The sequence below is a fragment of the Rutilus rutilus genome, assembly GCF_951802725.1.
Source record: "Rutilus rutilus genome assembly, chromosome: 2".
Classification (NCBI taxonomy): Eukaryota; Metazoa; Chordata; class Actinopteri; order Cypriniformes; family Leuciscidae; genus Rutilus; species Rutilus rutilus.
Genome location: NC_140210.1, coordinates 37,493,356 through 37,519,007, shown reverse-complemented (window position 1 = coordinate 37,519,007; position 25,652 = coordinate 37,493,356). Strand labels below are relative to the sequence as shown.

General features: G+C 37.7%; 3 protein-coding genes across 5 annotated transcripts; 2 read left to right on the top strand and 1 right to left on the bottom strand.

The window, feature by feature from the left end:
- The first annotated feature begins 39 nt into the window (after positions 1-39).
- Positions 40-8,620, top strand: f8a (coagulation factor VIII associated). Its single transcript, XM_084393893.1, has 12 exons — positions 40-217; positions 585-631; positions 714-786; positions 1,146-1,305; positions 3,601-3,669; positions 3,795-3,915; positions 4,006-4,098; positions 7,204-7,268; positions 7,389-7,470; positions 7,559-7,605; positions 8,004-8,059; positions 8,168-8,620. Exons 1-12 carry the CDS (start codon positions 159-161, stop codon positions 8,247-8,249), a joined length of 954 nt encoding a protein of 317 aa, XP_084250019.1. The 5' UTR covers positions 40-158; the 3' UTR covers positions 8,250-8,620.
- Positions 8,517-24,953, bottom strand: LOC311281170 (epithelial membrane protein 1). Of its 3 annotated transcripts, none has more exons than XM_084393919.1 (5): positions 24,833-24,953; positions 11,317-11,437; positions 11,053-11,161; positions 10,599-10,739; positions 8,517-9,756 (listed from the first exon to the last, which is right to left on the bottom strand). In XM_084393919.1, exons 2-5 carry the CDS (start codon positions 11,392-11,394, stop codon positions 9,596-9,598), a joined length of 489 nt encoding a protein of 162 aa, XP_084250045.1. In that variant the 5' UTR covers positions 11,395-11,437; positions 24,833-24,953; the 3' UTR covers positions 8,517-9,595. The 3 variants fall into 3 exon arrangements, with proteins under 3 accessions (XP_084250045.1, XP_084250047.1, XP_084250046.1); XM_084393921.1 differs by lacking the exon at positions 24,833-24,953 and adding an exon at positions 12,865-12,977 and having other exon boundaries at positions 8,526-9,756; XM_084393920.1 differs by lacking the exon at positions 24,833-24,953 and adding an exon at positions 12,445-12,553 and having other exon boundaries at positions 8,526-9,756.
- LOC311281150 (uncharacterized protein) lies at positions 13,702-20,711 on the top strand. Its single transcript, XM_084393880.1, has 5 exons — positions 13,702-14,155; positions 15,824-15,945; positions 17,504-17,657; positions 17,748-17,866; positions 17,946-20,711. The coding sequence occupies exons 1-5, from the start codon at positions 13,849-13,851 to the stop codon at positions 19,776-19,778; spliced, it is 2,535 nt and encodes an 844-aa protein (XP_084250006.1). The 5' UTR covers positions 13,702-13,848; the 3' UTR covers positions 19,779-20,711.
- Positions 24,954-25,652: the final 699 nt, after the last annotated feature.

Sequence of the window (25,652 nt, the reverse complement as noted above, 5' to 3'; positions counted from 1 at the left end):
ATGTGTCGTTTCCCCCAAACCTCTCGCCTCACCTCCGATTTTTGGTAGCCTGTGAAGTGTGAAAACCAATCAAAAGACAGCTTCAGATGTGTGCAACCAATGGGAACTCTCGAATTGGAACTTCCTGTGTGTTTGCCCCTCCTTCTTAAGTGTCAACAATGGCAGCCGAGGGAGATTTTCTGATGCGTTACCGGGCAGTGTCAAATAAACTGAAAAAGTAAGAGATAAAATAAAAGATTTATATTACTAATAAAATAATATTTTCAATGTTATCTCTGGTTAAAAATCAATGTTGAATACAATATTGAGCGTGACCAAAGAATGTCATGACAGCACTACACAACCCACACTAGCACGTTGCTAACTAACTTAAATGTAAAGAGATAGGAAATTAAATGATCCCATTAATGTACGATTTATGTATAAACAGGTGATGATCACATCTTTTAGATGTTTATTTTCATGCCAGCTTCTTCGCATAACGAACAATTCCTGCCGAGTGGCTAGTCGGATGTCCAGTCTAACAATTTAATCTCATTTAACGTTAGTGGCGTTTTAATATTGCGCTCTTCTTCAAATCACAGACGTTTTCTACGGAAGCCTAATGTTGCTGAAGCAAGTGAACAGTTTGGTGAGTACTGTATCAGAAGACTGCTCAGATAATGTGTAGCAATGCTAGTCACTGTTTATGATTGTATGACATCTTTCCTCAGGTCAGCTGGCCAAAGAGCTGAAACAGCAGGACTGTCCTCAGTATGCTGCCTTCTGTAATCTCGCCATGGCCCGGTAAATGATCCATTTATTAATGCTTGTGATTTACAATAAATTAAATATCATAGAATAAATGTACATGGATTAAAATAATAATAGTAAAATAATTTAAAAGAATCAAAATGTTGATTTTACTAAATAAAAAAACGAATACATCTAACAGTACAGTTTTATAGATTTCCAAATAATATTTGACACAATTAATATAATTTTAATTGTGGAAATTGGGTCTTTATACATAAAAATAATATTTAAATTGTATAATTGGGATCCCTCGCATGAGGCTGATCATATTTGGCGGTCCTTGGTGGCTAAAAGATTGAAAGCTCTTGCTCTTGTCTAGAGAACATGCTGAAATGTTTGTGTCTTCGTAGCTGTGAGCAGACTCTGTTCAACGCTCCAGGAGAAGCCCTGGCTCTGACTGATGCAGCCCGACTCTTTCTGGCCTCGGAACAGGAGACTAAAGCGCTGATGGCTCCCGGTTTCGATGAGAATATGCAGGCAGCAATGAACTGCTATAGTTTTGCCATTAAGGTATTTATCTCAATCAAATGTATTACTAGTTACTCAAACTCATGCAGGTAAGCATATATAAACAAAGGTTATTCATTTGCGAAAAGTTGGGCTCAGATTTGAATATGCAGCTTTAAATAGAATCAAAAACATAATTTACATTGTAAGTGTTCAGTACAAATAAAACAGTGTTGCTCCTGCTTAGCTTAGCTTGCCATAGTTTTATTTTAGTATCATTGAGGTATTAGCTTTTATTTTATATATAAAAAAAAAAAAATCTTTTAATATAGGTTTTCTACATTTTTATTTCAGTTTTAGTTATTTTAGTACATCAAAGTGAAACTAAATTTAAATGTTTCCATGGGAACTAGCTGAAATAAAACGTTTTCAACTAAAAATTGTAAATATTTTATGCATTTTGGCTGTTCATTTACACGACAACGGCATTTTGGAAACACAGACTTTTGAAAATGGGTTTCAAAGTGCATGTTTTTTAAAAGATACCGTTATCGTCTCTGTGTAGCCTAAACTAGACACAAAAACGCGAATTTGTGAAAACGTCATACTCATGCATATTATGTGTTAAAGGTGCAATGTGTGATATTTCTGAGGATCTATTGACAGAAATGCAATATAAGATCCATAACTATGTTTTCAGTGGTGTATAAAGACCTTACTTAAAGGAGAACTCCGGTCAATTTTAACATTGAGCTCATTTTTTTGTACATTTGGAGTGCTGTCAATACAGAGAACAACGACAAAAATCGGTGTTGCCTACACCGAGTTATTCTATTTTTAAAATTTGCACCCTATTGACTTCAATGGGGCAAGTAGTAAGCCTGCTTTTTAGCCTCTTAACATCCTTTAAGTGTCATCATTACAAGTGCACAGAAAATGTGAGTGATTCCTTCCGAGTGAATACGGGTGGATCTGACTGCAGTAGATGTTAGAGATATTAATAAAAATGAAGTTAATTCAGCCAGCGCTCATACCTTTGTTTACATCCTGTTTTCGGTGGAAGGCCATAGTAATCGATTGTCGAGTTCACGCGCATAGGTTTAGTACCTATGATCACGCGCGTGAACTCGACAATCGATTACTATGGCCTTCCACCGAAAACAGGATGTAAACAAAGGTATGAGCGCTGGCTGAATTAACTTCATTTTTATTAATATCTCTAACATCTACTGCAGTCAGATCCACCCGTGTTCACTCGGAAGGAATCACTCACATTTTCTGTGCACTTGTAATGACACTTAAAGGATGTTAAGAGGCTAAAAAGCAGGCTTACTACTTGCCCCATTGAAGTCAATAGGGTGCAAATTTTAAAAATAGAATAACTCGGTGTAGGCAACACCGATTTTTGTCGTTGTTCTCTGTATTGACAGCACTCCAAATGTACAAAAAAATGAGCTCAATGTTAAAATTGACCGGAGTTCTCCTTTAATGAACCGTTATGTTTTTATTACCTTAGAATGAGTCATTTATATGTACATAACCGCGGCCACCCCTTCTATGAAGGTCGCCATATCGTGACGTCATGTTTCTACCGTAGCCGACAGCGAACAGACAGACGCGTTTCATCACTAACTTGAATGAGAAGCAGCAGAAAAAGACGCGGCTTCCTATGTCGGCCACCGTAGCCTCTCATTCGAGTTTGAAATTTCAAGGAAAGGCCGCGAATTATTGACCGATTGCAATTCGCAAATCTCACCACTAGATGCCGCTAAAAATCACACACTGCACCTTTAAGTCTATAGGCGTGTAGTGTTTCTTTACAAAGTGACAGCGCCAACTACTGGCCTGTCAGCAGAATACAGCGATTTTAGTCATTTTAGCGGATCCGTGTGAACTGGGATCGTTTTGACAACGTTGACGTCTGTACGTGAGAACGCGTTTTTAGCACATTATTGTCGTGTAAACGTATTCAGGTTTACACTTTATTTTATTTCAACTAACAATTTATTTATGTTTTTAGTTTTAGTTAACTATAATAACTTTGGCCTGACAGAACATCAGTCCCTCATTCACTTACTATTACCGCCTCGCTCACAGTTAGAAGACGACAGGATGAGGGTAAACCACTACAAAGCGAAGCAACATTTGTTACTAAGTAAAACGGTTTCAGCTAATTTTCGCTTGCTGCTAGCTGCTATTTCACATGCTTCATGTTAAAATGCTCTTAAAAATGTATTGAAGTCATTTGAAGAGTACTGCTGGATTAATATAGTAAAAAGCCTAAAATCTTGCAATCACATGCAGATTTTGTGTTTATTTAGATGTTATACTGCAAATATGTACTTATATATTGTTTAGGTCTATATTGAGATGAATCAGCCTGTTATGGCGGCCAGTCTCTCACTGGAGCTTGGCAATGCTCTGAAGGTGAGACATTAATCATTGTAATTCATGGGGAGGCTTTCTCTTAATAAATTAATTTTAAAACGCATATCGACCTTCTTCCACAGTGCCTCGGCATGATGTGGTCCTGTTTATATATTTGTGTGTAGGAGATGAATAGACCGGGGGAGGCGATAGTTCATTTCCAGAGAGCCGCAGAACTGCAGATTCAGACTCCAATTGAAGCCCTGCTATCACTGTGGGAAATGGCCTCCTGCAAAATACTGACTCGTGAGTTCAAACAGAGGAGCAATTTCATGCGTTGAGTTTCAGATGTGGTTCTGTGGTTGTCAGAGCAATGATGTGATGTTTGATCTGCAGGTGATTATGATGGTGCTCTTGCTGTGCTCTCAGAGATGCAGCACATGTGTCAGGAGAGAGGACTACAGCTCCCCGGCACCAACACCCCTGTCGGTATGAATATGATGCACTTTCACTACATTCAATAAATACAATCAATCTTAGTTTTGAAATCTAGGTGTGTGAGGTAAGCCTGTTACGATTATTAATTCATCATCTAATCGTGGTTATTCAACCTAATCGCAATTATTTGAGATAACCGCAATAATTAATAAAATAAAAAATAAAACACTGTTGCCTTTTTAAATTATTTTTATTATTATATTATACACAAGTCTGAGTAAAAACATAACATATTAGGCTTATACTGTAAGTCACATGACCTAATCAGAATTAAAGTGCCCGTATTATGCTATTTTAACCCTCTGGAGACCAAGGTGTTTTTGGGGCCCTTGAGATGTTCTGACATGCCTTGTCATTTGTGCTTTTTTCAGTTATTTATAAACATGTTAATGGCAAAGGTGTAAATTCACTCTATATAGCACAAACAGGGCTACCATAATATGCGAGCAACGTGTATGTAGATGTTTGTATTTTTAAGAGAATAATGTTTATGCGTGTTTATTGGAAAAAATAAAAATGAATGTTGCTGAAATAAGACCACAAAACACATATTAAATATGTGTCCACAAGACTTTTGACTAATGGATGTTGTCGCTTCGAGTTCTGGCTTCAAAATTATGTGAAAATAGTCTTGCTTTATCGTTCACAAAAAAAAAAAAACATTGATTTAAATGGTGTAAAACAGGTTTTGCTTGGAAAGCCAATATGCGAGGGGGTCGTGAAGGAGGAGTGGTTTACACCTGAGAATACAGTGTCCCACCCATTATGTGTAATGAGCCATTCATTCAGGTGTGACACTGACTGAGCCACAACGCAAGGACAAAATATATATTTAGAAGACTTATATTGACCATTTAAGATTTCGCTTACATCTATCTTGTTAATATGTTTTGCTATTTTATTAAAAAGGTTACAATTACAACAATAATTACAATTTCAACAATATTTCAAGTGTACTCTTTCTTTGTAAAAAAAAAAAGAAGATTATAGGCCTACATTTTATCATATTTATTCATTAGTTTGAATATAGCCAACATTGGAACATCCAACATCTTAGTCTATGACTTTATTTTTGACAAAAATAGTATATATATATATATATATATATATATATATATAGATAGATATGAGCAGAAATTGCTAAACAAAAGCTTATTTGATGTGGCAGTATATTTTACAGTAAAAACTGTACCCAAATCTAGTCAACAAAATGTTGTCTTTCATACTTCGCCTGACTGTAATGTTGTTTTTATGAAATATTAGGGCATATAAATGTTAATTTGCAGTTTAATACGTTGCTTATACAAATACATTTTATTTCAACATAGTTCAGTCGATTTTTACTCATCTCAGTAGGCTATAGCAAAGCAGTTTATTCTTTCACACACAGACGCGCGATTCATATTTAGGCTAAACAGTCTTTACAAATATGTACCCTTCATTCATCTCACAGAAACGCGATTCATATATAGAAACGCGATTCATCTTTTTGCGGTTTACATAGGCCTACACTAACGTTATTCCACATTAACACTTGAGAAAAGATAACAGCCTACCTCACTCCTCAGCGAGATCTATTGCTCCTCATATCAGCACTGTTCTGAGGAATCTTTTCTCCATAAGGTAGGCTATATTTTGCCTCACTCACGGCGCGCTGTGTTTTCAGCTGATGTGGGGGCGTTTCACAGGTCTGAAATGGTTCTCAGAATTTGCGTTTGAATAGCACGCGCTCTCCGGGGCGTGGTCACATTACTTTTGAATGAGCTCGTAATGAGCTCGACTGGAATCGCTCTCTTTTTATACAGATTACAGAAGCTGAGAATATTTGTTTTTTATATAAATTACTTCATTTAAAAGATGCGATCTCAAGCTTTATGCCCGTGGGTCTGTTTGTTTACTGACAGAAAGAAGGCAGAAATCGCATCATGTTAATTTTTCTTTATTTGTCAAAAAGCAAAACACTTTATTTTTATTGTGAGTATACAGAAAAAAAATAGAAACTGAACAGGATCGATTGATGTATTACATGAAAATGAAAGATCAAAATTAACAGAGCATTTTGTGTTTATTTTTCATTGCTAAAAAAACAAACGAGCAAAACGCGCGGGTGCGTTTTTGGTCCCCAGAGGGTTAAAGGTTCCTAATTTTGTTTTGGAGGTCTACTACAATAGGTTCACATGCATCCAAGGTCAAAAAAACGCTTTAATTTTCTCAAAATATCCATTGCACATCAACTCATTTCTCAAAGAGTCTGAAAATGGTTTGTTTGAAGATTCAGTCTCTCTAAACCCCTCCTTTCCACGAGCTACTCTGCTCCGATTGGTCAGACTGGCCTGTCTGTTGTGATTGGTCTACCGCTTACAGCGTATGGCGGAAATTAAACGGCAGTTACCATATCTGAAATTCAGCCCCGGATGCTTCCTCAGCACTGGCGTCGGTTTTTCCGTATCAATTCCAGCACGAGTCCTCATCCATTTGAAGTGAATGCAAAGTGGATTCACAGCGCTAAAAACACCGTCTTCTCGACATGTCGACAACACGAACCAAACTCTTCCAGTCTCAGCTACAACTACAGTGTTTGAGGGTCAAAGTAGATGTCATTTGCGGGCAGCCAATGAATACCATAGACAGGCATTATGCAAATGTGTTACGTTGTCATGTCGGTAACAGGAAGTGAGATGGAATTGCTGACAATGCGTTTCAGCAGTTCAGAATCTATTCGGAGACAATAACTTTATTTGTCATGCACTTTAATTTTAAAACTTTGCAGACCTTTTTAACTTCACAAAAATCTGTATTATAAATGTTCAAATGATAGCACACAATTCATGATCATGACAGGCCATGAGGTTCGATGGCCATATTTTAGGGACTTTCACCAGATTTGCTGTTTATGTGGGCTTTCTGATCACATATTTATAAGCAGCAGTAATATGTTTTGTGACTGATATTCATGCTCGTCAAGAATCTGTTTTGCTGTTTTACTGAGTCAGCAGTCCTTTTAATTTTGTGTGGACATCAGCTAATAATAAAGGAAATGAAATGTGCTGTAAATGCTAAAGATTCATGCTTCAGTTGTGTTTGTCTTAATTCCAGGTGCATTTATGGATATCATAGCAAAGTGTGAAATCTCCAGGGTATTGCTGTTAATGCTGCTTGAGGTAAAGTAAATATTTTAAACAAGCTCACCTCACACGTTGGACAAAATATTAATAAATCAGACCTATACCATAAGTGGGTTTATTTACTATCCCAATAAGCATACTATGTTTGTGTTTTAGCCTCCCCCTCAAAAGCTGCTACCCGAACACGCTCAGACACTAGAGCGATACGCCTGGGAATCCTTTGACTCACATAGTCAGGGTAAAACTGTCGAAATAATAGAGAACCAGGCACAGTGTTTTATTTGGTTGCTATTCTGTATAAACTGTTGTCACCTTCTGTCCTCTAGTGAACTTCCTTCCAGAAAACGTGTTCCTTCTCCTACAGTCAGTTGTGGTATGTATTTAAAATCTATTTATGTAAAATTAGGTTGTTAAAACATACAGTGTCCAACACTCTGAGATCACATTTAATCTGCATTCAAAATCCAGTTTAAACCTGGAAATATGTAAAACAAAGTAGTGGTATGGCATTAAATAAGGAATAATTATACTTACTAAATATGCAACATAAACTACCATTCAAAAGTTTTGTGTCAGTAATTTTTTTTTAAAAGGAATAGTTTTATTCGGTACCAATTCAGCATATTAGAATGATTTCTAAAGGATCATGTGACACTGAAGACTGGAGTAATGATGCTGAAAATATATGTTAAATATGTACCATGCCACAATATTACTCTTTGTTCTGTATTTTTTACCAAATAAATGCATCTTTTACTGGCCTGTTTACAGATGGCATGTCAGGAAAAGGATACAGAATCTCTCAAAGCTCTCCAGACAGAACTATGGTAAGCTTTCTGTATTTCCCGCCTCATACTAGGCATTTATCCATATTATATTTAAGCCTTTGCAATTAGATAACCATTTTGAATCACCTTGCTCTTGTCTCACAACAGGCCTCTCCTTTCGGCAGAACAGAATCATCTCCTCCACTTAGTGGTTCAGGAGCGAATTACACCCTCCGGTCAGGGCATATGATTCGGCGCCATACACACCCCCACAAAACACTTCTTATTGGAACATTCCTATGCCAGTGCCTGGTGCATTTTGCATGAGGACTGTAGAAGGTCATAGTAGAACTGTACAATCACATGTGAGAAAGCTTATCATTTCTCAATTGACATCAGGTTTCAATGTCTCTTATACAAACATGCTTCTTATCCTCCATTTTCATATTATGATATTGTGTTTAAAAAAATGCTTAAAGCTGTTAAATATTGATGTTGTAAATAATAAAAATTAAAAGAGATTCTTATGGCAAGGTTTTTATTTGTGTGATTTACTAAAATTAATGTCCTCCCTGGTTTACACTGTTTGGCTTTGCAATGAAAAAATAAAATCCAATCTGCAAAATAAAAATACATCTAGAACTGACTGAAACCAAGCAAAGCAGAAACTGCATAACTCAGACAAGGAGCTTCTTCCTTGAGAGGATATTGAATAATTACTCCCATAAAAATAGTACATTTTGAAATTTAAAACAAGAAAAGCATTCTGAAAGTTCTTTTGGAATATTCTGTGCTCTAGAATTAGAATCTTACAGGGTGATCACCTGACCACATGAACAATCATTCATCATGCTAATCAAAATAGTTGGCATCGCAACAGGACCCATGATGTCATTAACAAGAAAACATGATGGCAGAGTGTTTACAAAAAGTCTACATGACCAAGTGAATGATCACAAACTGAGCAGCACCATAATGTATAGCAGTAACAAAGATTTGACCCTAATCTTGACCTAAAGTAGAGACTATCCTGTGCTATTGCAATCAACAACATAAATTTAAAGAAAATATTACATGAAATAAACCTGTTTAAGACAAAGCTAGTTCTTAAAGTGCAAGTGATGTTTAAAACTACACTTTATAACATTTTTCTATATGTACTTTATATGTACAACTTAGTTTTTTTTCTTTATACATGTTATAAATACATTTTGTACAATTAATTCTTGTATATACTGTATTTACTTCATCTTTGCCATCTTTACACACTAACCCCTGCAATAAAGTTTGTTCAGACCCTCTAACTGCCCTCAGTGCTTTGACCAAACCAATCTATAGCATTACTCAAAATAAAAATGCTTAGTCAAGGCTTTCACCCATTTTAAACTTGCTCAAACGTTTAAATGAACTGCTGATGCTATGATTTGCAGTGCACATTTCCATCATAGGCCTGTATTCAAGACAACTCATTCATTTTCAGGTACTGCACCTACACTTTGAAGTAGTATAGTTAGTCAAAGTCCACATTAAAGTTAGCATGACAAAAGAAAGGAATATCCAAGGCTGTACATTAGCACTGAGAGCGAGGGCTAAAGTTTAATCCACTCTCTTGCGCAGGACGATGTACATAATTCCCGTAAAGAGGGTCAGCAGCCATCCAAACCAGGCCATGATGTAGGACCAGCCATACCAGCCATCCTTCTCACCTCTGTGAAAGTGATCGGTGTAGACTGACAGAGCCACCATTATGCAGAAACCTAGGGGTGCAAGAGAAACATATAAATGTACAACAAAAATTAATGTCTGTACAGCCTGTATGTTTTATTTATACATGTACAAATTTTGAGACGACAATCCACACTAGTGGTCGACCAGTTTGTCCGATAAGTGTCAGAAGCGAACTGTTATTTTGACAGTGCTGGGACTTTTATTTTGACAGTGATTAGAACTTATTCTCCATCTTACTTTACTGTCTTTGTTTAACAGTTTTGTCTAAACAAATTGACAATATTAGACAGAACTGTTAAAGAAAGAACGCAAACATTATATAAATAAAGTACTATAGCGTTTACCTTTCTATTAGTCATAGAAAAGTAAACGCTATAATACTTCTAAAGTATACATCTTTTTATTTTATTTTTTATTTAGTTTAGCAATTATTATTTTTTTTGCATATTGATATACCTTCCAATTTATTATTTCTAATTTAGTAAATACTTCAAATAAGTATATATTTTATTGCAGCAACTGTTATGCATGTGTTGTTTAAGTGTTTTTAAATTGAAGGCGTCTTTATATTGGCCACCTTACTCTCTAAGATATCAGCATCAGTCATCAAAAAAATCCATATTGGTCGATCACTTATAAACATACAAACGCATCTCAATGATGCCCTAATTTATGTTATGAGGTGGCGAAAAAAGTAACAAAGTAAGCATGAAGGTTCACCCTAACTCCACCCCTAAACATACTCGTCACTGGGGCGTAAGGAGATTTTACGAAAATGTATGAATGAGATTGTGCGAATTAGCCACCAATTAGCCAAAAAGAAAATTGTTACGAATTGCCATGAGATTGTGTTGCAGATTTACAGACTTACAGGAGATGAGCTGTACAACTCCAGAGATGGTGAACCGCTTTCCTTTACCCAGAGTTAAGAGTTGGAATATGAACACGCACAGAGATAACACAGCAAACAGGCAGGACAGCACTGCAAACGCCTGAACCGCCTGCAGATAGTCTAGAAGGAGGGATTGAAGGGACGTCAGTGAGTGTCCCAGTCTGTACACTCTTAAAAATCAAGGTTCTTTATTGGAATCTATGGTTCCATGATAGAAAATTAACCATCCAGGAACTTCTCCATTGCACAAAATGTACTTTATATGGGTAAAAGAGTTCTTCAGATGATTCAAATGTTTTTCACACTAAAATGGCTCGCTGAAAGGTTCCTTGGGAAACCCAAAATAGTCCTTCTATGGAAATGACAGAAATTTGAACCTTTGTTTTTAAAAGTGTAAAAGAGCCACCAGCGAAAATACAATTATTTGTCTTACCTTTCCTGTATGAGGTCGGTATATCCATGTACACCCAGACATCATCATTGTTCTCCATCACCCATCTGCCCCACAGGTCTGTGTAAAGGGTCCTTGTGAACCACCATGCCTGGGAAAATACAATACAAACTACCATTAGCTACAAGCAAATCACAATATAGTTAACAACTGAAAATGATTGAATACTACAGTGACAATACAAACACTTACAATGCACACATTTCATTACATAATCCACATAAAAGAGGAAAAATATTAACTTACATCATCTATAGTTGCCCAAAAGAGGAAGAATATTGTAGTCAGATGAAGCAAACAGATTCCAGCCAGGGCCTTCAACATATTCAGAGGATGAGAGGAGGAAACAGGGTGGAACAATATCCCGCTGAAAGGGAGGGAAATATTAGAAGACATGACATCTCGTGTTTAAGAAATACTCCACATCGAAAGGTCCTGTGCGATTTAGCATCTATCTTATGATGACTGAATGAGAATTGGCACGTTTTGAAATGAAAAAGTTGTAAGAATGTATGCCAAGTGTTTAACTGTGTCCTGGTGTTGAATGGAAGAGGAAGAGGGGTTTGATGACATCTTTTCAAAATGAATATACGCTTTTCATTCACACAGTACTTTTACTTGTGTGCTAATAATAATTAAAGCCATGTATTTGCATTTAAGTCAGGCAGATTCACCCAGTATGCTGATAACAAGCAGCCGTGGCCTATGACATCACCACATTAAAGCTGCATGATCCAAAGCGATAGATAGCCATTGTTTTGTTATTATAGGGTTACCTCTCCTTTTGGTATACTAGCTTCGTTTCCACCAAGATTACATGCACAAATCTCCAACGACTGTTAAACTACAATAGATGTCACGAGGGAGTAGAAGGTTTTCTTTAATGACCTTTTCTTAGAGTCACACATATGAACTGAGACGTCATTTAAAATGCTGATGCATGCTGTTCATACAAACAACAATAAAGTTAAGAGAAAATATTGTGTTAAATCCCATTTAAATTAAAAACTATAACAGTTCAAAGCAGACCTTTTGCCAATGCATTCATTTCATACACATTGTATGCCCGTTCAAAATAACGTTGATGCGATCAACAATGCACAACAATCTGTTATTTATTGTCATACATTAGCCGAATACATTAGACGAATACAATAGAATCCTGATTGTTCCCGCGAATTACAGATGTGCGACACAGAAGCAATTCGTGTAACGTCATACTTTCGGATGCAGCTTCATCCAAATTCTAAATTATCTGAAATATATTTCCCTTTGTGTTATGTCGATTCTAATTCTAAGATGCTTAATTGCCTCAATAAATACTAACTTAACAACCTGAATTCTACAGCGATGGTACAGATAATAAAACATTACCTTGGGTATTTTAAGCTCTCAATTTATTTCTTGCTTTTCGTAGCCTATCTGATGACCCACCATCCGAGGATCCGCACTTCCCCGCACCTCGTCCGCTGTCTCGCCCCCCTCCCGCACTCTTTTGCTGCATAGAGGACCCCACCCATCCCAAGGACTTACTTTTAAGTCCTTTACGCATCCCACATCCAGATTGCGAAATCCTAGAACTGTAATTGTCGCTCACGGGAAATTCATGCACAATGTGTAGTAATAGACACACAAACGTTGGTTTCTCTGAATGTCAAAACAGCCACCAACATATTTTATTCAAATGCCGAACAGCTCAATGTTTAGACGCCTCCTTAAAAGCACTGGAAATTGTACTTTTGACGCATGCTCAATAATTCTTTGCAAGAGTTTGCGAGGTCGTCATCCTATTACCTAAAGCTGTGATGTGCTATAGCTACAGCGATCTATCCGCATGCCGCAGCATCCTAACTCAGCTCTTCTGGAGATGCACGGTGACCGCAGACTCCACGCTCGCCCGGTGTCGCACACATAACTGCAGGGTTGAAAGGGATGCATTGCACGGGCCAAACGCAGCACATGGCTACCCGACAATAGGGCGAACCAAGCGCCAATCAAACCCCATCTCTCCAATCATGATAAAGTAGCGCAGGCAGAAAGTGATGCGCAGGTACTTGATGACTCATCTAAAGTAGGTTGTGGAGCGACACCTACTGCGGATTGAACGGAGCAGAATAGGTTAGATCAAGGCTAGTTGTCAGTGGGTTTTTTTCTCTGTGCGTTGTAAATTTTGTTTCCAACATTTTTTTTTTTTTGTGAATTTTTTCTAACTTTTTTTGTGAAAATGAATCATAATGGTTATTATATGTGTTCGTATTGTTCATAAATGCCACGTCGAGTGTTTTTATAAATAAATAAATATTTATTTTTTATAAATTATATTTACATTTATAAATGTTTATAAATGCAATGCAAATCTAAAAAAAAATTGGGGGAAAAAATCGTCTTTATTTCATGAATTGTTCGTGTTTATCATGTCATCTCTAACATTTGTTTAGCTTCAAGAAATTTCAGAAAGAAAAAGAGAGTCATTATGGAATGATAACTCTGATCGTACCACATAAACAACCGTTGAATATAGGCTTTAGTTCTCCATATTAAAAAAATATATTTAATGTCATTAGACAATTAGCTTCAGCTGTGGTTCATAGGCTACAGCTCAAAGGCGCCGGTTCCCAACGCGACACAATTATAATCAGTAGTTCTCAGGCTCGAGTTAACATATTTTATGATACAAGCTCGCTAAGTAGGCTGTTTGTGCGAGCATAAGATGAGTTAAACATCAAAATTGATGAAAAGTAATTGTATCACTAAGAGCGGGAGATTCAACTATCCGAAATGAATGCGAACGGTCATCTCCTAATATTTTGCATTTTATTCGATTTTCAGCTTGTTTTCGGTAACGAATTTGCCAAGAGGGGATACCCCCTGTTAAGGTCTAATGGCCACGACGAGATTTCAGGTGGCGATTTCTTCAAGTTTTGGCTAAACTCAAAACAGCGAAGAAGTGTGAAATCCGTTGGAGACGGAGGACTGAATGCATCTAAACAGACACGACAAATTAGACCGCAGTTTGAATGCGGCGACCGGGTCTTTGAACTTTTTCTAAAGCAAGCCGATGTCGTCAATCTCCGAATTCGTGGACGTAAGTGTAAACAGAATATCCTCAAACTTACTGTTAATTTAAATAAACCACTAAATTGTAAGTGATTTTTATGTCAGCGAATAATAATTTATGGAAATTTAGAACGTATTTTGTCTCGTAGGCTATAGGCCAAACATTAGTCAGCGACTTAAGATATCATACGACATTTTCAGAGAATGTCTTTTTAGAGCGCTGTTCAGGAAGTTGAAATGACTTGCTAATTGCACTAAAATGTATAGGACGTAGGTCCATTTTACCTTTCCACAAAGTGTGTTTTTTATTTATTTTTTTAATCCCACTCTTCTAGTGCCTCATTAGTTTTCCACTGATTTGTGTGAACCATTGTTAAAACATTTTTATACATGAAGGTGAGTGTATTGTCTAATATAGGCCTACATCTCAACTTTTTAAAATCTAGAATCGGCTTTTTATCGGAGCTCTTTCTCTTTTACAACCTGTCACCTTCACAGCTCTGATATTGTTTATATCAGTAATCTCAAACTCAGTTCCTGGAGGGCCACAGCTCTGCACAGTTTAGCTCCAACCAGCTCCAACTCACACCTGCAAGGAAGTTTCTAGTAATCCTGAAGACCTTGATTAGCTGGATCCGGTGTGTTTGATTAGGGTTGGAGCAAAACTGTGCAGAGCTGTGGCCCTCCAGGAATTGAGTTTGAGATCACTGGTTTATATGAAGCCCTCATTCTGTCCCTCTGATGATCTGCCTTCTCATATTTTTAAAGAGGTTATTCCAGCGTTAAATCCAGCTGTTACTGCTATTATCAATAGCTCCCTAGCAAATTGAATTACCAAGCTCTTTTAAACATACTATAGTCCAGGGGTGCCCAGTCCTGTTCCTGGAGTTCTATCTTCCTGGAAAGTTCAGCTCCAACCCTGATCAAACACAACTGAAGCAGAACTCTGCAGGCCTGCTATATTGCCAGGAACAGGATTGGGAATTCCTGCAATAGTCCATCTGTTGTTAAAGCACCATCTTGAATTTCTAAGTTATCTTTAATTTGAAAAGTTTTGGTAGAAGTTGTCTATTCTTAGATTTCATCTTACCTGAGTACTTTTGATATTTGACACATTTCAGTCTGCTTTTAGAGAACTTCATTGTACTGAATCTGCCTTGTTGAAGGTTGCAGTGATATTTTACTTCCTCTTGCCGGTTCTTGCTGTATTTTAATCCTGCTTGATTTAAGTGCAGCGTTTGACACAATAGATCATGATATCCTTTTACAAAGACTTGACCATGTAGCTGGGTTTCAGGGATCTGTGCTGAATTGGTTTGCATCTTACCTTAAGGGCAGATCTTTTCTGTTAATTTGGGGAAGTGATTCTCATCTCGTGCTTAAATCTCCTATGGTGTTCAGCAGGGCTCTATTCTGGGTCTTCCTCTCTTTGCCTTATGTATGCTTCCACTCGGTTATATTATCCAGAAACAGAACTTATCTTATATCTGTGCCGATGACGCTCAGCCTTACTTTCCTGTTAAAAGCAACGGTTCTGTGTCTAATCTGTTTACATGTTTTCAAGACATTAATTTTCAGACATTACATTTATTTTACTGCACTTTGGTTTCAACATCTATTGTTTTAAATGTGCTTTATAAATTAATAAACTAAACTAGTCCCATATTTAAACTGCAGCTATGTTTTCTTCCGATAGCGCTTGGAGACCTGCTCCGCTTGGACCAGTTAGCAGCTTTTTGTGGTGTTTCCATCAGGACATCACGCACAGATGTCCACCTGCTATTCAGCTATGATTCATGTTATGTGAAACAACAAGAGGTAAGCGGCCATTTTCATTTCAGTCACCATATAAGTGTTACTTATTCAATAAGATCTGGTAGCTTAATCTCTTATTTCTTTTTTTGCTAGACAAATGCAAATTTTTTTGGTTTTAAAAAGGTGCACTCAGTTTTAAATTGAATTTTAATTGTCCAATGTTATAAATGTTACAAATATTTAATTTAAATGAAGTGTAAAAAGTGTTTGGAATGAATGAAGAATTGTTTTGTTCAGAGTTTTTGAACAAATCTCTTGAATTAATTATTCATTAACAGATCAAATACATTTTAACTGTCGCTTGTTGCCATATACTGGCATAACAGTTTATTTGAAGAGTTAGGCTACGTTGGTTTTAAAGGTCACTTACTCATTTTGATCTTTGTCACAACTTATCCAGACTATAAACATTTATACTTTTGTTATTTTATGTTTGCAACACATAAATCGCAACACTGTGTAGTTAAACAGTTTGTGAAGTGGTTTAAAGTCCCCATGAAATCAAAATGGAAGGTTTTTTTTTTTTTTTTTTTTTGGCTTTTAATACATGTTAGTCTTACTGTTACCTATAAGCCTGTGTGCTCCAAAATAATGACTGTGCATTGATTCAAATTTAGTCTGTCACTTCCGCCAAAATGGATCAATGTTGATGACATCACTCTGCTCTTCAGCTTCTGTCAGATTTTCTGTCCAATCAAATGCTCTCTAGAATCTGAAGCTTCCCGCCCCCTACATTATAAATGGACGCAGAAGCTGCTGCTAAAATCGGTCACTTGTATAAGGGATAAGAAATTATTCAGACTGTGTAAATATGCTTTAAATCGGGGCGAATGAAGTTAAACGTATACAAAACGTATTGAATACTGCACAGAATGCCATATTTTGAAGTGACATGGATGAGATTAGGAGGAAACTGCAGTTTAACTAAGCTCAGTGGCTCTGGGCAAACTATGATATAAACTAATAGCTATTGGCTATTTTTTTTTTTTTAAAGGGGAGGACCTGTTTGTGTCCCGCCCTGTCTTCCTTTTTCTGTGGAAATTAGGTCAACCCATTGAAAAGTGCTGCGCGTTTCAAAGTTATTCAGTGGGCCTTTAAAACGTATAGCTTTCATGACCGCTGCTCACTCTGGCTCAGCTGCAGCGCAAAAGCAGGTTTAAATTTTCCAGTGTGATCAAATGTTTAATAAAGAGAGCAGAATCATTGTAATTCAAAAAAAATAATGTGTGTTTGAATTGAGATCGCAATCTTTTAATTAATCGTGCACATAAATGGGATTATAGGCTATGCATTTCTGTATTTCATATTTGTACCAGACCTCAAAAGTAACCTTGGCCCACTTCCACGATTTATGTCAGGATCCCTTGGACATCTATCACTATGGATGTAGCAAACAAATGGTTTCATGATCAGCCGTGTTTGTGAGCAGAGTCCAATAACAGGGTTTACTGGGGGTAAAGTGAGTGGCGTTTGGCTGGTCATGTAATCTCAATTTGTGGGCCTCAGTAAGATGACCTTAAAAAACAATTCACTTTATTCATTTTGTTCAAAAACATTCCAGGAAACTGAATATGTATTGTCTCTGAGCTGGTATGGGACAGAGCAGGTTCTGTCCTGTCCTGCAAGTGCGACCCCTCCCTCTGTTGTCTGTAAGAACAATGCCATGGAAATGACTATTGTTGGTGATGGGAGAGCAGATGAATTGTCAGTTGCATGTAAGTATTGAGTAATGGGAATGAAGAGAAATTCAGTGGTGACTAACACTTGTGGACTTTCTGATATGTTAATATCACCTGTTTCCACAGTAAATGGGGAATGGGCACCTCTGCTTTATGTGGCCACTGAATGTTGGCACCGAGAGCAGTCTAACCAGGGACAGCTCACCTTCTCTGTTCCATATAGGAGCTGTGGTGTCAACTTCAGGGTGAGTTGTTGTGGGGTTTTGGCAATATTTTACAGATTTGGAAATATTATTTCTGATGTTTGGTTTAAATGTGATTCAGGATGGTCACTTCATTCTGGTTTTGAAATCAAAAGGCAAGATGATGGCACTGTCCTGTCCATATGAGCCAATACCAATGTTTCCAGTCAAAGACCCGGGGCTTTCTGAGACAACCCAACCACTGCCACAAAAGCAACTCAGTGTATACCACAAGCCACCAACTGTATTTCCTAGTCAGATTGTGAAGCAGGTGCAAGCATTTCCAGTTGAGCAAAAGCAAAGACATGTATCTAGATCACCCTATCTACACCCAAGGAGTCATTGGCTGCCTAAATTACCATCTTTGCCTGGCTCTTTTAATCTGTCTGTAAACTTCCCATTTTCACTTCCTATACAAAAAGAGCCGATGCTTTTCAGCGATCCTATGACAAGCAAAAATGTGGTTTTGACTCCTGAAATGATTCCTCAATCAAATTTTGAACCGACTCCTGAACCAACTCATGAACCGACTACTGAATCGACTTCTGAACCGATTCCTGAACTGACACCTGAACCGGAAATTGTACGTCAACATCCCCGTCGTGAGCAGATGGAACAGGATCTCGCTGCTGCAGCCTCGAAGGCTCCTGACTCTCAACCTCATTACATGGACTATCCTTATAGGTTCGAAAGACCTGTTTCACCTCCTCAATCTAACCCTTCCTCTGCTCTGAAATATCAGTTTTCAAGGGTTCCTGTCCCTAGTACTTCCCTGTATCAGCCTTTTGGGTCGGCTCAGAACTACAACTTTCCTAGCCCTGATCCGCTTCAAGTAAATCCTTCTCTTGCCAGTTTAGCACAGCATCTTCCACCTGGGTATTTCATATGCTCTTACAATCAACAACCACTGGTTCTTCCAGAGATGTTTCTGCCTACTGTTCCAAATCCTGCTCAACCTTTACAGTATCAAATACCCAGTTATCAAAAGCCTGACATTACTTGGCCTGCACGTGGTAACCCTGCTGTTCCTCCCATGAATGTTTACTCGCAACAGCCACTGACCAGTGCTGTGGCTTCTAACCCCTATGTTTCTGGTAGTCAACTTTTCCAGCCAGCTCAAGATTTCCAGCCTTCTCAACACCACCCACACCTTTACCAAGGAAGTTATGGCCGTCAGGGTTCCACCACAACTCCCTCATCCCCATCTCCAGCAAGTCTTTATCCCTCTTACCCTGCTCTGCAAGATGATGGACTTTTCCGTCCAAAACGTGTCCAACAGCCTTGGCCAACCAGTCACCTTCCTGTAAAAAGGCCGTCTCAAGAGTCAAAACCATTGGTGCTAGCTTCAAGCCGTACACCAGAGTATCTTGATTATCAGACTGGTGGACAGTCTCTAGATCTTTATCAGAGGCCTGTTGTCGATACATCTGGCAGAGAAATCTCAAGACATTCACAATACCTGCCCAGTCAGCTTTCAGCTGATGTTTCCACACAAAATACTGGTTCTAGTCCCAAAGGATTTTTCCGGCCACGATCCATGGCTCCAGTTCCCAGTCCACAGGCCCCAACGTTTACCGGCAATCATCCTATTATATCCTTGCCACAGCCCATGCCTCGTTTTTTTCCTGTAAAGGAAGGTGCACAGGTTGCACAACTTCCTTACAGTCAGGGCCCTTCAGTAAGGGGCATGCGGATTCCCCATGTCTACTCTGAAAGGCCAAGTGAACAGAGCAGTCAGAAGCCTCAGAATGACACCCTGCCACAGTACCAGTTATACAGAACGGCAAGTTTAGAGAAGGACATTTTTGGGTCTCCACACTACAGATCTACCTCCCAGGAAGTGCAACCGCCAAGAAAGTCATCACCCTCTGGATCATATTTCTACAGTCCTTCAGCTGCTGAAGCCCTCAATTAAAATGTGGACTGGAATGGTGTACAATGTTGATGTATTTGAAAAGATGGTCTTAAAGGGTTAGTTCACCCAAAAATTAAAATTCTGTCAGTAATTACTCACCCTCATGTTGTTCCAACCCCGTAAGGCTTTCGTTCATCTTCGGAACACAAATTAAGATTATTTTTTTTATTTTTTTTTTTTAATTAAATCTGAGAGCTGGATCACTCCTCCATAGGCTTCTATGGGATCGAAACTTGCCGGCCCAGAAAGTTAGAAAAGACAATGTTTTTAAAATAGTCCAAGTGACTACAGTGGCTCAAGCGACGAGAATACTTTGTGCGCAGAAAAAAAACAAAAATAACAACTATTCAACTATTCATTTTATTCTGTGAGCCTCTGAGTTCACGTAGTGTAACAGCGCAGCGCTTCTGTGTTGTACGTCACATGCATCACACGCGTGACTAGCATCGGCCAATAGTAAGCCTACGTGTTGACGTACAACCCAGAAGCGCTGCGCTGTTACACTACGTGAACTCACTCCGAGGCTCACACAGAAGAAAACTAATAGTTGATTTAAGTCGTTATTTGTTTTTTTGCACACAAAGTATTCTCGTCTCTTGATAAACTTATGGTTGAGCCACTGTAGTCACTTGGACTATTTTAAACATTCTCTACTAACTTAATGGGCCGGCAAGTTTCAATCCCATAGAAGCCTATGGAGGAGTGATCCGGCTCTCAGATTTAGTCAAAAATATCTTAATTTGTGTTCCGAAGATGAACGAAAGTCTTACGGGGTTGGAACAACATGAGAGTGAGTAATTACTGACAGAATGTTCGTTTTTGGGTGAACTAACCCTATAATAAACTGTCTTTTCAGAGAAAATTAATTGGTGTGGTGTTGAAGTGACTTGATTAAACTGTTCTACTGATAATTTAATAAATATTTTGTAAACTACTTGTTGACTCTATTTATTATTTTATATTAATTGAATGCGTTGGACTTACAATACATAGTTTTTGCATGAATTGTATATCCTTAAGATTAGTGTATATGCTACAAGCATGTAAGAATTTATATATATATATATATTTTTTTTTTTTTTTTTACGTTGACTGTCATTTTACCACTGACTTTAAGAACAGCAAAAATATCAAATGTTGATCATAAAAAGGTTTGTTTTTGTTTGAATTGTCAACAAAATGGCTTCCTACATATGGCACACTAGCTTTGATTTTCAGACATTAAGCAATTTTGTTTTAAGCAATGATGTTTAACTATCTCAAGAATGTTTGCCTTTTAGTCTTATAAATTATGAATTAGCCTTTTAAAAGTCTTATACAATTCCATAATCTATAGAACAATTGTGACAAAATGACTATACTATTTGTAAAAGTTCACATAGTATTATGTTGACATGGGGAAGGATGATCCTTATTTACCTTGGCATCATTTTGAAATTATTACTGACATGGATACTAGTTCTTAAACTAAATATAAAAAACAATTTATGGGTCATTATAGCCAACATGATGCAATATACAACAGCTGCATGAATATTGAAATAGTACCTATCCTTCCCAACTATGTTCATGATTTTCACCTCAAAGCTTTCAAAAGTGACAGGACACCTTGAGTGTACATTCTTTTACTTTCAGTGAATTTATTTTTAAATTGTGCACCATTTATTTATATATTAAATAATGTATATTAAAAAGTGTTTTCCAATTTATGCAGTATTTAAGAAATAAAATAGAGCAGAACTTTTTGAAATCCAATGAGGGGAGGTTCTGTAACTTCTGTAATACAGTTGAGTAGCTAAATATATACAAGGCTGTATAGTTGCTGAGAAGAATGTTTTCAGACATAATTACTTTAACTGGGTTTTGAATTTGGATATATGGTGCGGGACAGTGGCTCACTAGGTAGGGCTGTCGCCTCACAGCAAGAAGGTCCCCGGCTGAGCTAGTAGTCCTTTCTGTGTGGAGTTTGCATGTTCTCCCCTTGTCTGCTCCGGTTCCCCCAGAATTCCGGAGACGCTAAATTGTCCGTAGGTGTGTGTGCAGTAAGTCATGTAATGGGGAGGGTTGGGAAAAGACCTAGCAACCTACCCCAGAAAAATTAAGTATGGGGTCTCTGCGGAACAAAAGTGAGCGTTTCTAAATTTGTGGGTGTTTTCAAACTGGTGGGTGTTTATAAATCATGCATGATGCCCTTCACACGACCCCACCCCTAAATCCTAAATCTTCACTGTGACGTGGGAAAATCAAAAACGCCCCTCTGTTTATGGCCTCGTCCACTGATCTGATAACTCCTAATACTGTCCTGCAGAGACCTATACTTGATCTGGGTTGCCAAGAAAATTCATGGACAGTCTCTCAGATGGCCATAGAATCACTGTTGGATACGACTGAAATGGTGTAAGTATAAGTTGGGGCTTGACATTAACACCCGCCAACCCGCCAAATGCAGGTGGATTTTGCTCGTGGCGGGTAACATAGTCACTCCAACTAGCCACTTTGGCGGGTTGAATAATTGTAGTCTTTTCAAAAGGCATCTGAAATAAGTGTGACACTACTACGACACTACAACTCCCATGAGGCTGTCAACGAATATTCTAAATTCGAATAGCTTTAAAAAATAGAATTTCGAAGGTGAAAATAAATATTCGAATGTGGAAAAACGCCCGCGCCCGCGGCTGTCTGCTTTGCGAGTGGACGCGCTGCCTGAGGGGTCAGGGAACTGCGGTCAAGCCAGCCGCGGTTTGAAAATACACGGTCAAGCCAGCCGAAAAAAACAACAACAAAAAAAAACGTGTGCGCCTACTATTGTGAATACGGTAATTTCAGTAACAGCAAAGAGAACGCGCTTTCAGAGCGCTTGAGTTGCCTAGATCTATCTATCTATCTATCTATCTATCTATCTATCTATCTATCTATCTATCTTTTTTCTTTATTTATTTTCTTTTTCTTTCTTTCTTTCTTTCTCTCTCTCTCTCTCTCTCTCTCTATCTATCTACTTTCTATCTAATTTTAATTTCTTTCTTTTATCTAATCTTTCTTTCATTCTTTCTATCTAATCTATCTATTTCTTTCTATCTAATTTTAATTTCTTTCTTTCATCTATTATTTCTTCTATCTATCTATATGTGAGAGACGATATAATAAGATGCCATATTTCGAGAGTTTTTGTACTTTACTCTGTTATCCTTTTAATTTACACTCATGTTGTCTTTGCAAGTTGTGTATTTCTTTGACTAATTTATATATATTTTTTATTTATAGGTCACATCTAGAGAATTTTTATGTAGAGGTTTACAACATAATTATTTGCAAAAAAAAAGCAGTAAAATAAAGTATACATTCTTTCTAAATACATCTTTTGTTTTTGTTTTCATGTATATTTTTTACTACATTAAAAGTTTCTGGAATTCAATGTCCCACCTAGAATGCACACTAAATTTGAAACCATTTTACTGCAGCATTTTGGAGATACGTCAATTTATTCGACTTTGGAGGCCTATAAAGACCTCATTTCTAATAAGTAGAAAAAACTAATGGTCAGTTCTTATAGGGGACGTCCCATACAGTATGTACACCTCATATCAAAACATTTTACTGCAGCATTTTGGAGTTATGTCAAATTTTACTACTTTAGAGGCCTAGAAAGACCTGGCGGGTTAGTTGAAAACGTCGGTCGGGTGCGGGTTGTTTATACATTGACCCGCGCATCACTGATAGATAGATAGATAGATATGAAAAAGAAGAAAAATAGATAGATAGATAGATAGATAGATAGATAGATAGATAGATAGATAGATAGATAGATAGATAGATAGATAGATAGATAGATAGATGGCTTGACCGCAGTACTGGACACGCACCGTTAACATTGAAATCACTCGCGCCAGACACTCTATTCGCGTTTGGTGTGAACGCAGCATGAGGGTGAGGGCGAGAGAGAGAAAGAGTGCCTGCTGCGAGTGCGAGTGAGCGAGCGAGCGAGAGTGAGGTCTGCGGTCTTGGCCATTAGTTGATTTACTTGTTTTTGTGTAGGTAATACGTTGTCAAATATGTTTAAACTTAAATAAACTACCTATACAAGTAGTTATGTCTCTTTGTATTAATTTGTCCTGTTATTGACGTAATGCGCGTCATTGACAAAATGCGCAACCAGATGTTGGAATAGTTCGAATATAGGCTATGTTTTTTTTTTTTAGAGGGAATATTCGAACGTCATTTTTGAGCAATTTTGACAGCTCTAATGAGTATTACATGCACACAATGTTGCCTTGCGCTTGCGCGCTAGTGACCGACAACACAGAAACGAAGAGATAGCTGCCCTGCTGGAGTTACGTCGTATGTCGGTGGAGCTATGTGGCGACATAATAATACATAGGCCTAATACATGGTGTGAAAAGGATTTCGTTCTATATGTGCACTAGTTCAGGTGGGTGCGTGTTCGCAATGGTGGGTCGGTCAGGACACCTGAGGCAGGATTCAGTTCCCAGAATTGAATAAAATTATTCAGAAGTGACTGCACAGTCAGACCACAGGGCATTTATTGCTCAAAAGTCTCATATGGTGGACATTTATAGAGATGTGGTCTGTGAATAACAAAGATAACAATGAGAAGACAGTAATAACAATAACTTTCCACAATTGGCAAGAAACAATCATTTTCTCAAAGTATATGTAGCCTACTGAAAAACATTACTGTAGTAGCCTACTATGCAGTGCCACTAGATAGCGCATGAAGCGCACGGAAAGAAAGTAGGCTAAAGGTCATTCTAATTTCACTCAGCCTGGTAAAAGTAATTAACAATCCACTAATATACAATATCAAATACTGTAAGTTTACAACCTACAAACATCACTTAAAATCACTGAATGAAGAATTAAACTTAGTAAGGCAGCAATACGGAGAATGAACTTGTACACGGGAATTGCTACTGTAGGCTATAACGTTACTCTGCTCGTGCGAGTTAACAAACAAGCGATAACAGACCAATAAGTCATAAATTACTTGTCTAACATAAATACAGAGTCACCTAGTAAATACAGCAAATTGAACTTACATATTTTCAATGACTCACGAAAGGGAATGTCCACTTTATGGAAAACGATTACTACTGTTTCCTCAATCCTCAGCCTCAGAAAACGTAACTCTCATCTGTCTTCAGCAGGCATAAACTGACTGACGTCACGCAGTGAAGAGCACGCTTAGTGGCTGACTTCTTAACACATGGTTTTATTAAAAAAAAAAAGGAGCTTTACACACAACCTTATCAGAGCTAATGATAATGACCTGTATTGTTAGGCTATATATTTATGTAGTCTTGATTTGGGTGTGTACAGTGGTTTTACATTTAAAAGGGTTGTAAATCTAGTTCAAGTAAATTTTAGCACGCCATAGTCAACTTTTATCAGGTAATTTCACAGCAACAAAAATGTGGCTAGTAAAAATGCTGTGTGGCTACTAGTAACTTTGGAAAACCACTAGCCACATTGGCTAGTGAGCAAAAAAGTTAAAGGCAGGGTAGGTAGGATTTATTAAAAATTAAAGATCCAAATTTGTTAAAACTTTCTATATATATCAATACATAATTAAAATGTAAGAACTCTGAAAAAAAGAGTATAAAAATCAAGTGACTCTAGACCGTTTAATCTGTATTAAACACAGCTCATTATTTCGATTCGGGACGAATCAAAGGATTGGCTTAGGCGACTGTCACTCTCTCGCAACCATGGCAACCACCCTTTTGCCACACAGCACCTGCCCACTTGCGCGCGACCGTTTGATTTGAGGAGTGCGAGAGGCACGGAACCTGATCACACCTCCGTCCAGTAGATGGCGGTAATGCACTATGTTTGCAAGCTGCCAATAAAATCTATCGA